Consider the following 12,832-nt stretch of genomic DNA (forward strand, 5'->3'; position numbering starts at 1 on the left):
ACGGTAGGATTGGAAATCATACTAAACGCAGAAATAATGGCCTGTGTTTAAATAAATAACTCTGACAGGAATTTTTTTATTATGAATCTGTCATATAGAGTTGCTGAGGAAGGAGAAAAATAACTGGTGAGTTATTTACTGTTGTCTTGATTGAAAGTCTTCTGATTCTAAATCTGTAACTTTTTTCCCCTCTCTGTATCTTCAGCTATCCACTGATACATCGCTATTAGGTTATTTCATCTTCTGTCTTTCATACTTGGGCTTTTGCCAAGTCCTGTTACTTTACATGCCAACATCTTAGAAGTCAGCTTTTCTTTCCCACCTGAAGGACAGAAAAATTGGTTCCCTGTCCAATTCAAAAGCAATCAAATTTCCCATTGTGCCTTTTTCCCCCAGTCCATGTCATACTGCCGTATGACAAGCTTGCTTTGCTTATTTATCTGGTCATGTTGTGTCAATGGTGTTTTCATCACATATACCTGCTCTGGAATCCACATTTGTCAGTGAAAGTGAGTTAACTTGATTGTGGCTGAAGTTGTTAACTGTCTGTGGATTTGTTTATTGTTACATTCTTTTACCTTCTTCATCTAATAAACTTGTGTCACAAAAGTTATCAGCTCTAATATACGAGAGTCCATCGAATTTTGTGCCTCACATAAGATCAGATTCTTAATTAGTATATATTCAAATATTATAGGGGTCTGATAATTCTGTTTTTAAGCATGCTAAAGGTATTTCTCCAAGTGTTTTAATTATTTAGATGGTAAATAATTAAAAATGGCATCTTGGCATGCTTCATCATGATGAAGGCTTATCTGCAATGAATCTGCATTTTGGTGCAGATTTCTGGTTGCTGAGGACAAATCTCTTTGGGAACTGCCATGAATGGGACAGCATTGGATGTAGTAAGCCAAACCCAGGTTCAGTAATCAGTAAACATGGTTTGGTTTTGCTTATTTTGCCCTGTCATGTTTTCCCTTGGTTTAACCAAATCTCTTCTACATCTGTCTAATTTTGCTTAAGGAAGAGTAATGTAACTTGGATGAACACGAAGAAGGGGAATGATAATGGAAAATTAGACCAAATTTAATGACTCCCCTCTCCAAGCACTTCTGCTGCCTGTTGTGTGTGTTCAGTGACCACCCTTTCCTTCATCATAAATATACTGAGGCTTCAGTGACTAAGCATTGTAACTTATGACCAGGTAGTGAAATGGTTCGAAAGTGAACTACTTTTTTCAATTAAAAATTAACACACCCACTGATATGTTAATTTAAGAATATCTAAAGTTCCTTAAATTTAGTTCATGTCTCAGGTGGCAGACTTGTAATCTGTGATGCTATTTTTTGGAGCATTGAGATTTTAAAAAAAAAATTGTTAGTAAGTAATTTGAATAATTGCCTAAAAGAGTTGTTGTGAAGATTTAAGTATTTGTTAATGATTTGCCCATATCAGTGAAATATTTTGAAGGAATTTCTATACTCTTGATCTTTTAAGAGGCAGGCCTTCAAGTAAATCAAGGCAGCTAAATATCCCAGATAATAGGAAATTATAACAGAAAGAAAAAAAAAACAACCTAAATTTAAGAAAATCTATCACATTTTATTGGTGTGTAAATTAAGATTGTGTTCTTTCTTAACTGGTTCTTTGTTGTTGGCATGTTTTTTTTTTTTCCCTACTGTTAGACAGGGTGTCAATGTAATCTTAAAAATATACCCATACTATCCCAGAAACTTCCAAAATTCAGTGCATCAAAATCCAAGTCCTCGATCATTCAAGAAAAATAGAAGGCATTTTTTTTTTCTGATTATTTACATCACAGATCTCTATAACTTCTAATAAACAATTTTAATTAAAAATGTTTGGTTCTTTTGCTGGATTGAAGATACATTTTTATTTTTGTATGAGAATATAATGGCATGATATGATTTTTGTTATGGTGGTCTAAAGCTACATAGTAATCCATAGCAAAATGGAAATGATACTGCAAATGTGTCCAAAACAGGTCATTACTGCTGCATGTAGGCGTTTTAGAAAGAGGGAAACTCCTATGGTTTGGTTTCAATATAACTCTAAGCTTTTCTTTTAATGCTACTGTTTTTTTCATCATGATGTGGTATCAAGAGATCACTAAGAGCTACTGGAATGCTTAGAAAGAAATGTATAATGTTCATGTTCTTTTGAGTGATTGTTTATGTGAATGTTATCCCTCAAAGTCATGTGTAGTGCTACATACCACTTTAAATAAATAATTTTATTAAATTTTTTATTAGGTTAATTTTATAAATGTTTTAATTTTTAATTTAAATTACCAACGTTTGGCAAAAACCAGAGTGGACTCTTTTAAAGCTTGAGCTCAGTAAACTGTGGACTTCTCCTGGACTGGCTGACTTGTGAGTTACATTTTAAAACTTCAGAACCTGAATACTTCAATAGTTGACTTGAGCACAAGATACTTCTAAGTGCTTGCGCTGTTGAAATATAGTTTCAGGAATTCTTCATAATTTCTGTCAGTAGGACAGCTCTTTGTCATTTTCACCCAAGAGTCAGGGTTATATTTTGCTGATCTTCTGATCTTCTTCACGTCCCTGTGGTACTAGTGCTTGTCTTAATGAAACCACCTTCAAAATGGCAAATTCTTCATGTGTTCTAGCTGCTGGTCTTAACAGCATTGGCGTTTTTGAAAACTGCAGAGTTGTTGCATGGAATCTGCTCAGTAAGGTGTGAGATGTGCACCATCTGCCTTCTTTACTAAGATTTACTTTACTAAGATCTACTTAAACTGTAAGTCGTCTTGCCTCAAGCCTTACTGTGAAGAAAGTTCCCTGTCTATCTGTCTGATCCAGCTAAGTTTATCTTAACCTCTGATCATTTTTTCATCATGACTGATGATTGCTACCAGTCTGTATTGAACTCTTTAGTTTGACTTTCCACGTGATGTGTAATTGAAGTTTAGCCTTCTCAAATCTTGAGGGATTGAGGAGTGCCCAGAGGTTAAAGTCTCCCTCATCTGCAGGTGGGTGTTAAAGTTCATTGGAAGATGGGATTCTATGTTTATGCATGCTGAAACCAACCTAAAAGTTACTTTCTTCTTTCATGTACTCCTCAATGTTTCTTCATTCAGCTGCTGATACAGATTTAGATGAAATCAACATAACCATTATGATAAATGTGAGTACATTACAGAGAACTTCTATATAAATCTGTGTGCTAGAAGGCTGTGTTAGCAGGCCTTTCTCCTCCTCTGGAAAAGAAAATGGTTAGTACCAACTTTGCAACATTGGCCAACAGTAGGAGGGGGCAATACAGCTGTGGTTAAAATGACTAAATTAGATAACTGCAGACATTCAGATACATAAAAATGAATAGAAAACTCTCACCTGATACACCAAAGTGGATGGGTTGTTTTTGAAGGTGACTTATTAAATAGGGAAGGAATACTTCCTTAAAATAGAAGTGAAATGTTGACAGGTAAGTTTGTATTTAGCTGAAGCTGGAGGCTGTATACTAGTTTGTTGTGTTGAGCTTTATTATTTATATATAATATATATAATAAGTTTATTATTCTTGTGTTGTTTTACCTCTGCAGGTTTTGAGTAACATTTAAATAGTAATTTTATTGTTATCATTATTATTATTCCCATTATTTTTAGTTTCTTCAGAATTTTCATGGGGCTTGGTATTTGTGTTTCATTCCTGGACTGTTAAGATGAGCTCTGATGGACTCTTGCTTTCCTCAGTCTTTCTGTCGTCTTGTCTCTGAACAATTGACTCTCAAGTGATTCCTTCCAATGAGCTGTTTGCAACATCCTGTTTGGAATATGTTTGGATATTGTGAATTCAAATCACGGTGACAATAGATGGGCAGCTCAATGTTTGAGGCAGATAGCTCTTAAATAATCATCAAAGCACAACAAGTTTACATATATGAGCGGTATAAGAAACACTTGTTTTCAAACACCTAATTTCAATTTCTTTAGCACGAAGAGCTTTGTATGTTTTGGGTCAGTGTCTGTTATTGGATCTTCGGGTGCTGATGCACTACTTCTTGTTTTAAATGCTTTCTTTGTGTTCATGCTTTGCAGTGAAGTCTTCCTGTGCTCATTACTTAAATAAAATTCTATTAACTGAACCACATTCTTTCCCATCTTTTTTCTTCCTCTGCTCAAACAAAAAGACACTGACTTTAAAAATGTCAGTTGATCAGGTGCTTAAAATCAACAATTTTCACATTGCTTGCAAATCAGGATGTGGTTCTGTTCCAGCCCATTCTCCTCTGGAAAGCTGCTAGCTGGTTTGCTTAGGTCAGGTGGAAACAGTCATTTGACACTGTCCTGCACTAGATCCATGTCTTTAAAAGTGAGAGGCATGTATTAGACAGATGGACCATTTGATAGGTAAGGCTGGGTGGTAGCATTCAAAAGAGTTGTGGTCAAAAGCTCCATGTTCAAGTCTAGACCGTGACTACTGGTGTTCCTCAGGGGTTGGCACTTGGACTGGTGTTGTTTAACATCTTTGTCGTTGACATTGACAGTGGGATCAGGACAGGAATTGCACCCACTGTATGTTTTTGGAGAGCAAACTGTCCTGCATCAAAAGCGACTTCCTTGCCAGCAGGGCAAGGAAGGCAATTCTGCCCCTCTACTCTGCTCTGGTGAGACCCCACCTGGAGTGCTGCAGCCAGCCCTGAGGCCCCCAACACAGGGCTCCAAGGAAGGAACTAGTTGAGCTGTAAGAAGAAACCTTTGGTTTCTTCTAACCCAAACCATTCTATGATTTCTCACATCAGTAATTTTAATCTACATGAATGAATCTTCTGTAACATAAAGCCATATGTGCTTTGCATCATGCCTTCAGACCTCTGTATGATTTTAAAATATCACTGTTTTGCTGAAAATTTGTTTTCCTAAGTGAGGTATTCTGTAGTGGTTATGGAGAAAATAATCTAAGAAACTGAACTATGTAGATGCTGAAGTAGTTACACAGTAAATGGTTTTCAGATCTGCAAGAGCATTTTTTTAATACGTAAAAAGTCAGCCACAGGAGGAGTTTGAGTAGGTGTTACGGTTTGTATAGTAAGCTTGTGTGCTGGATCATGTGGCAATGACACATCCTCTTTTCTGATCTGGAAGCCAGTGTTGGTGTAAATGTTGACTGCTAGTATTTTATGGTTTGGTTAGAAACGTGTTTGATCAACAGTCAGGATACCATCAGTGAGGCAGGCAATTCTTTGAAACAAAAGTACTTCAGTAGTGCATTTGTTGCTAAATAAAAGACAAAATAAAAAGATAGGTTGTTTACTTGTTGCAAGTCCATGGTGCCTTTTCAGACTCTTCTTGCCTTGCTCTCTGACAGCCAACTGCCCAGTTTCCCAGGTTACGTTCAACCGTGGTATATTCCCACCTTCAAGTCCAAGGACTTCTCTGAGCTCTTTTCCTGTTTTCATGGTGTTATTTGTGGAAAAGAGGCAGACCAGAGAGAGTTTTCAAAACATGCTCCAATTATGTCAAGTTGTCATTGCCACAGCCTCTGTGCAGAGTAACTCTTGAACTTGGCAGGCAGTGCTCCACTGTTAAGTACTTACTTTTCGGCTTCAGCCCTTTGAAGCTTGGAAGTTGTGCTGATATAACTCTGTTTTATTTGAGTTTACTTTTTATTTCAAGCTGTCAGTGTGTTTGTATCCTTTGCTTGTAAACATTTTAATATCTGATTTGTTTGCAGTACAAACTGATTATCGGTCTTGAAACCAAACAGTTTCCTCAAGGAGAGTTTTCTCTGCACATTAGAATTGGAAAGGATATTCTACTATACATTAATTGTGAATTATTTTCTTGCAATATACAGATTCGTTTTAAGATTTAGAAAATGTTTTTAATTAGCATTTTATTAATAGTTAATTTATTGTTGATTGTTTTGATTTGTTGATTTATTGTTGATTTGGTTTTTGGTAGAGACTGCATGAAATTAGAATGTCTTCTTTGAAATATAAGCTTCTATTACTGGCTTCTTTAGGGGATATACCTGTTTTCTGGACTTAATTGAGAATTTGACAAAGACACGTTTCAGATAGAATTAAGATCTTGGCAGCTGGTCATCTTGGGACTGACTGTTGCAGGAATGAAAGGACTTTTTTGGAGTTTAGTACCTAACAGTTGCTATGTTTCTCTATATTCAGTTGTGAGACTATGAAAAAAAAAAATCTTATTTTTATCAACACAATAAAAATTACAACTAAGTCAATATTGACCTTCCTGTTTAGGGCTTGATTGTTTTTCTGAATTCCCACCTAAAATTTGATGTTGTTTCCATCGTATAATAAGCAAATTTGAAAAGCAGACTTAATCTATGGGGGGATAGCTGAGACTGTGTTGGTTTTTTTTTTATGAGAATGGAGCGTTATTCAGTAATTGAAATAAATGGCTGATAGCAGATTCAGCTTCTCCCAGAGATTCTGCTGGGGACTCTTGTATATTGGTAACTTTCTTCAATTATTATTTACTGATGAAAAAGACGACAACAGTCAGCAAATCTCATGATTGTTTGCTGAATGAGAGCACCCTGAATGCTCAAAATTTGTAGAATATTAGTAGTTTTTATTTTCAGGGGGTTTTTGTAATTTGCCTGTCAGTGTAAGCGTCTTATTTGATAGTTGTGTGAACTTGGATCTGAGTTAAGTTTTGTGAAGTTAGCGAAGGGTGTTGGCCTTGTCATAGGGCCCTGCAGTTGCACTTCCAAGCTAGAAGCTTGTTCTTTTTGTTGTCTGCATGTTTATTCCACAAGGCACGAAAGGAAAGAGCAGGTGGCTACCTATAGTTCTAGAATACAGGCTCCTCTCTGCATGTAAAGAAATAAATCACTATTTTAGACCTTTTGTGAGTGCTTCTCAGCTACTATTTTTTGACATCCCTTCAGTCCCTTAGAGCCTTTATCGCCTCACTTTTGTTATAATCAGCCTTGCTTATTCTCCTTTCTTTAAAGTACATTTGTTTTGGAGATACTAACTTCTTAGTGATTCCTAATGAGACTCTAAGAGTAAATGTTTGATTTTTTTAATTTCTGTGCTTTGTTCACAGAACTGCTATACAACTAATCCAACTAATTTCTAGTGGTCAAGGAAAACTTTTTTTTTCTCCTTACTATTCTCTGTTGTTAGTGCCAATGTATTAATGGATTGATTTGTTTGTTTTCTTTTGGGTACAATTTTGCTCAGTAGATAAACTTATGAACTGCTGCAAATGCCTACTGACTCAGATTTAAAACTTTGGATTGAAATGAGTTTCCTCTAACTGGGACTGCTGTAGTATTCAGTTCAAAATGAAGTCAAAGAACAGGATATGTCCAATGTGTGGGGACTGTGAGTGGAGTGTATGCTTTTTCTGTGACTTATCAGATACAGGAATATTTCTAAAAATTAATATTTCTTTTAAAAGGAATTGTTCTCTTTAAAACTTTCCGTAGTAATAGTATATTCCTTTTGCAGTTCTATGTGATACTTTGTCTTCAGACCAAAAAGGAATATGATCTGAGGAGTTATTTTCCTTTCTGAATTCAAGTCTGTGTTATAGAGGATAATTAATTCTGGACACAGATAATAGATAAGAAAAAAAGACAGGAAAATCCCATGATTAATAGGTGTAGTTTGGAGCACACAGTAAAGAGTCAGGAAAGTCTCTGCAGAAGTTAGCCCAGTCCTGGGCACAGGTGTGTTTTGTTGGTGGTACTTCAAAAAAACCCACTGGTACAACTTCAGGATAATCTTACACAAGTTCCATAATCTGATTTTCATGTTTTGGGTTAGATATGAGTGGTGCTCAAATGATTTTTTTTTTCTTTATAGATATAATTTTGCAAATAAACCCTTATTTAAAGAAAGTAGTTAATGAAGCAATCTCTCATTGAAATGTCAGTTATTTTAGTTTATATAATCTTTTAATGCAAGTAATTAGTTAATTTCTTCCATTTGTTTTCCAAAGTTTTCTGTTATTCATTAATGGGCTCTTCAGAACTTAAAAAAAAAAAAAATAATTAATGTTAAAAAAACTTTAACAAAACAGCAAGGAACTGACTGCTTCTGACATTTTACATGCATGCACTTTTATATTTTATTTTGAAAAGTGAAAAAAGATTCAGAGTCGTTGGTATAAAAACCTTTTGGCCTCAGCCTGCCCCAGCATAAGAATTCAGATTCTTTGTAAAATCCTTTACAAAAGGATTTTTTTTCTTTGCTAACACAAGACAAACAGATCTGGAAACTAAAGTGTTGAGCAATAATGCTTCAACTTCACATTTCTAACTCGCTTTTGTATATTTTTCAATAATTACTTGTATAGCTTCTTAGAAATATAAAGTGTATCTTGTTTGGTGTGCATAGGAATACTAATTTCTTACTGACTGTATTTTCAGGATTTATCAAAGGTGTGCATGAAATTGAGTTTTCCTAGGGGGTAGATCTTTGCAAATGGTTTCAGGAAAACATTTGTAACTGCTGGGAAACTCTTGTTCAACTTTCACTGGCTTAAGCATTGTATGATCTCTGGACTCCAGATTTAATTTTAGTAGCACAGAAGGGTTTGGGCTGGAAGGGATGTTTAGAGATGGTGTAGTCCAACCCCTGCCTTGGCCTGTATGATGAGGGTAAGACTGTTAGAGATCTGTGTAAGGCACATGATTTCTCACAATGCTATGAATATGTTAACACATTTCACAGACTCTTGCACTGCAGAAGAGAAGCAATGCCTTCATTTTTATATACTTGTCTGTTTATAGAAAATGGAATAATCAAGACAGACAAGGTATTTGAAGTAATGCTGGCTACAGACCGCTGCCACTATGCAAAATACAACCCTTACATGGACTCTCCACAGTCTATAGGTAAGAGCATTTTGCAAAAGTGTTTGTTTTCATTTGTATAACTGTCTAAACTGCTCTTGTCATTTATGTGTTAAGAATATGATTTTTTTTTTTTTTTAAATTTGGAAGGTTGTTTACTTCATCAATTTATTGCATACCTTTTAACTAACCTTCAGTTTCTTGCAGAATGCATATTTGGATATTTGCATAGTTGGCATATTTGGATACATCAGGTAGAGAGGTGTTTTTCAGTCTATTAATATGTGTAAATATGTGGGCTTTTTTTTTCAAACCACAGCAACTTGCAATGGTGCAGTTGATGCAATACTTAAAAATAATTTGCATCCAGTTTATGGTAGAAACATTCCCTATCTTTACAGAAATTATTCAATTGGGACCAATGCAAAGTTTCTTAAACCAAACAAACACAGAAACAAAAAATGAAACAAAAAGAAACAAAGTTTCTTTTTGTAAAATCTTTAAAAATAGACTTTCAATGGAAGGTCTACTGCCAGGACATTTGTCCCCCATCCAGGTCCCAGTTTTATCTTTCCAAGAGAAGAGCATGAACTGTGTAAATGTACTAATTTACTTTTTCTTGATCTTCTCCCTGCCTTTAATAGTACATGGTGAGTGAATTTTATTAGGATTTTATTAGTTCTTTAGGAAAACTTAAAAATATTTTAAGATACTTACTCAAAGACTTGTGTATCTTTACAAAAACAAATATAGGTGAGTGTTCCTCCCATTCTTAAAAGTATTTGTTCTCACTTGTTGTTTGCAAAATACAAAATGAAGTTGTTCTCCAGATGTTCTATTTGCCATTTCCTGTTGCCACTACATGAAATTCAAACTAACAAATTCATGTTTACACATATGGGAAAACTGGAAAAGGAATTACATTATTCTGGTAGACATTACTCTTCTGAAGTAAACCTACTTGCTCAATATGTGATATTCATTCAATGTATAGTGACAAAATGGAGATTTTAACTGAGATCAGGGATAAAACCCTTTTTTTTTTTTCTGTCCAGAGTTGACACAGCATAATTTTCAGCTGGTGTACCATAACTCAGTTCTGATGTTGAGCACTGCATAACTGCTGGGGTGTGGATGTTGTACCCTGAATGAGGGTGACAGTGAAGGTGTTGCACTTTACAGTCAAGGTAATAAAGATTTTAAGGTGACTGTCTGAGCAGCAATGAACATCTCCCATTCTCTTGTTTTGCAGGTTTCCAAGCAACAATCAGTGCTCCACATATGGTAAGCTTTAAATCTAGGTGCTTAGTATAGTGATTTTATAAACGTCCACGTGCTTTTGAAATAAAATATTTACCACAGTGAATTTAATGAGCAGTTGATTGCAGTGACACTTTTGTGAACTGCCTACTGGGAGGAAGTAGAAAAGATAGGTCAAGATTTTTCTTGCAGATACACAATAATAGGATGAGGGGTAGTGGGCAAAAAAATGCAACATAGGAAATTCTGATAAGTTTCTACAGTTAAAAAAAAACTTTGAGGGTAGCTAGGCACTTAAACAGGCTTTGCAGCTTGTGGAAATTCTGTTCTTTGATATACAAAGGAGCTGACTGAACAGAGTTCTAAGCAGCCTAATTTAAAATGCCTATGTATTGAAAGAGGACTGGACCAGAAAATTCCAAAAGATCTTTCCATTGTAAATTACTCTGTAATTTATAAAATCATAAGAATTGTGGAGTGAATGACAGTGATGCCTATAGTATGGTACTGCTGTGATGCCTTTAAATCTTTGGACAGGAAAAAAGATACATTGTACTGAGTTACAGATTTTTTTGCCAGGTGGTTTGAGACCAGAGTGAGTGTTCCAGTTGGGATTTCAGTGCATACATCTAACCCAGATACAATTTTTCTATGTTTCTTTATTTGAGATAGAAGGTGAATAGAAGCATGTATTTTGTCTTTGTGATGTTTGGAAAGTGTCATAACATAGTAAAAATCTGCTTCTCTTGACTAAAAGCTGTGTAGTTAGTTGGCTTAGAATTTACCTAGTTATCAATATAAAAAATCAGGAATTTTGTACAGACATGTTAATGATATTATTCAAGAAAAAACAGAAAAAAGTACTGTTGCTAAGTATTAAATACGCTTCAGAATTTTAAATCCCTTAAGTCATTATTTTTCCAATGCTTAGCACTAGTAGTATATGAAGTGTTAGAGCAAAAAGGTAATATATCCTCTAAGCAAATATGAACTAGAAATATTCTAAAAGAGAATATTCTAATTATCCCTGTTTTCTGGGTGGGATGGATTAAGCTGAATTAGTGTTGTAATGGCTATCTATGAAACATGAAAATTGGTTTTTTAGTGTGCAGCCCAAACTTAGTTTGTGTACTGGTCCACCATGTAGCAAAGCAAAAGTGGTCAAATGTGTCTGTAGACCACTGCATTTCATATGTCAGCCTGGCTATCTGCCTTTGTAAGAGACAGCTTTTTTTTCTTATTCTTTGATTCAACAAGTGTGCAGGTAATACAGGAGGTAGTTCTAATAGTTATTTTCCTTGATGCTCTAGAGCTGCCTTATTCCTAGCTAGCTTTTGTACCAGCTTATTACAATGCATATTGGATAATGATAAACAAAATTCTTTATTGGCTATATACTGCTAGAATAGTAAAACTCACCATACCTGAGGAGAAATAAACTGATTTACAGTGTATTTCCTAACATATAAATAGAGTTTGTGCTAGAAGCTTGAATGGTCAAATGAGGCTTTGTATATGGATGCTAACAAAAAAAAAATACACTCATAAACTTTGTTGAAGCTAATGAACCCCCCATTTTTTGTAATAGAAATTATTCTGAAATTCCTTACACAAAATGCTCAGGGTATTTCCCAAAAAATCTCGGAAGAAATTAATAGATAGTGAGTAAAACATACACTTAAAATAATTTGAAATTTTCTCTCTCTGTCTTCTCTTAGCATGCATATGCACTTGAACTTCTGTCTGATCAGTTACATGAAGGAGCCAAAGCACTTGATGTAGGATCTGGAAGTGGAATTCTTACAGCATGCTTTTCGCGAATGGTGAGTTACTTCGTTTAATCACTTGATCATCGGAACTGCTTGAACTCACGTGTAACTTGAGGAATTACAGGGCAAAAAAAAGCATCCTTTGTAATGGACTGAAGTATAGTATACAGAAAATAATTTACTCTCCTGGGTGTGATTGATAGCCATTTCTTACGGTAGCTGATAGTAGATGTTTAACTTAAATGGTCCAATAAATGGTATAATGGTAAAGAAACTGCCTAGCAGGGAAGTTTAGGGTTTTTGGATATTTTTGGGGTTTTTTTAATGATTGAATTTTAGTTGTTGCTTTACATCTTGAAGGAAGAAGACTTCTGTCTTGAATACTTCAATTTTTGTTATCCTGTGTGGCTATGAATATTCTCATTGTGATAAATTGTCATGGATTCCTGTTACAATGAGAGCTTAGTGAGGAGTAAAAGAATCCTATTTCCACAGGAAAATATCTTGTGTAGATATATATATATATATAAAAATTGTTATTGAATTTAATTGCTTTCTTGTTATATTGCACAAGCATTACTATAAGAGTCCATTTAACTTTTTATAAGTTGGATATGAATTCAAATTTTACATCCTTTCCAAATTACTTAATCTCAATTGTGTTATTCTACCTCTGCCTAAGGAATTTTCTGTCATCTTCCCTATCTTCCATCAGGAAAAAAAAAGATGAAAAAAATCTAGGTTTTAGTGGCTGTAGCAATTGTATTGTTAGACTGATTCATGAAGAGGAATATAATCAGTTCCTATCTCTGTTCCGGAGCTTTATAATTGCTTTATGATTAGTAGGGACCTTCATTAAATTGCTAACTAGATTTTTTGTTTTGTCTTTCTGCAAAGTTAATTTGAAAGGTATTGATACATATGATAATTTCACATTTAGGTTTCTTTGTTGCTTAGTTTTCTATTTTCAAGCA

The 12,832-nt window shown here is 34.8% G+C and overlaps 1 protein-coding gene across 5 annotated transcripts in view; it reads left to right on the plus strand.

Moving 5' to 3' along the window:
- PCMT1 (protein-L-isoaspartate (D-aspartate) O-methyltransferase) overlaps positions 1-12,832 on the plus strand; it is a 41,047-nt gene that overhangs the window by 8,591 nt on the left and 19,624 nt on the right. For all 5 annotated transcript variants that reach the window (XM_086877209.1, XM_086877208.1, XM_086877205.1 and 2 more), the window contains exons 2-4: positions 8,767-8,871; positions 10,082-10,113; positions 11,808-11,912. In XM_086877209.1, the coding sequence (XP_086733335.1) occupies positions 8,767-8,871; positions 10,082-10,113; positions 11,808-11,912 (242 nt within the window). The remainder of the gene's footprint in view (positions 1-8,766; positions 8,872-10,081; positions 10,114-11,807; positions 11,913-12,832) is intronic.

This window comes from Cyanistes caeruleus, chromosome 2 (assembly GCF_971803275.1).
Source record: "Cyanistes caeruleus chromosome 2, bCyaCae1.hap1.1, whole genome shotgun sequence".
Classification (NCBI taxonomy): Eukaryota; Metazoa; Chordata; class Aves; order Passeriformes; family Paridae; genus Cyanistes; species Cyanistes caeruleus.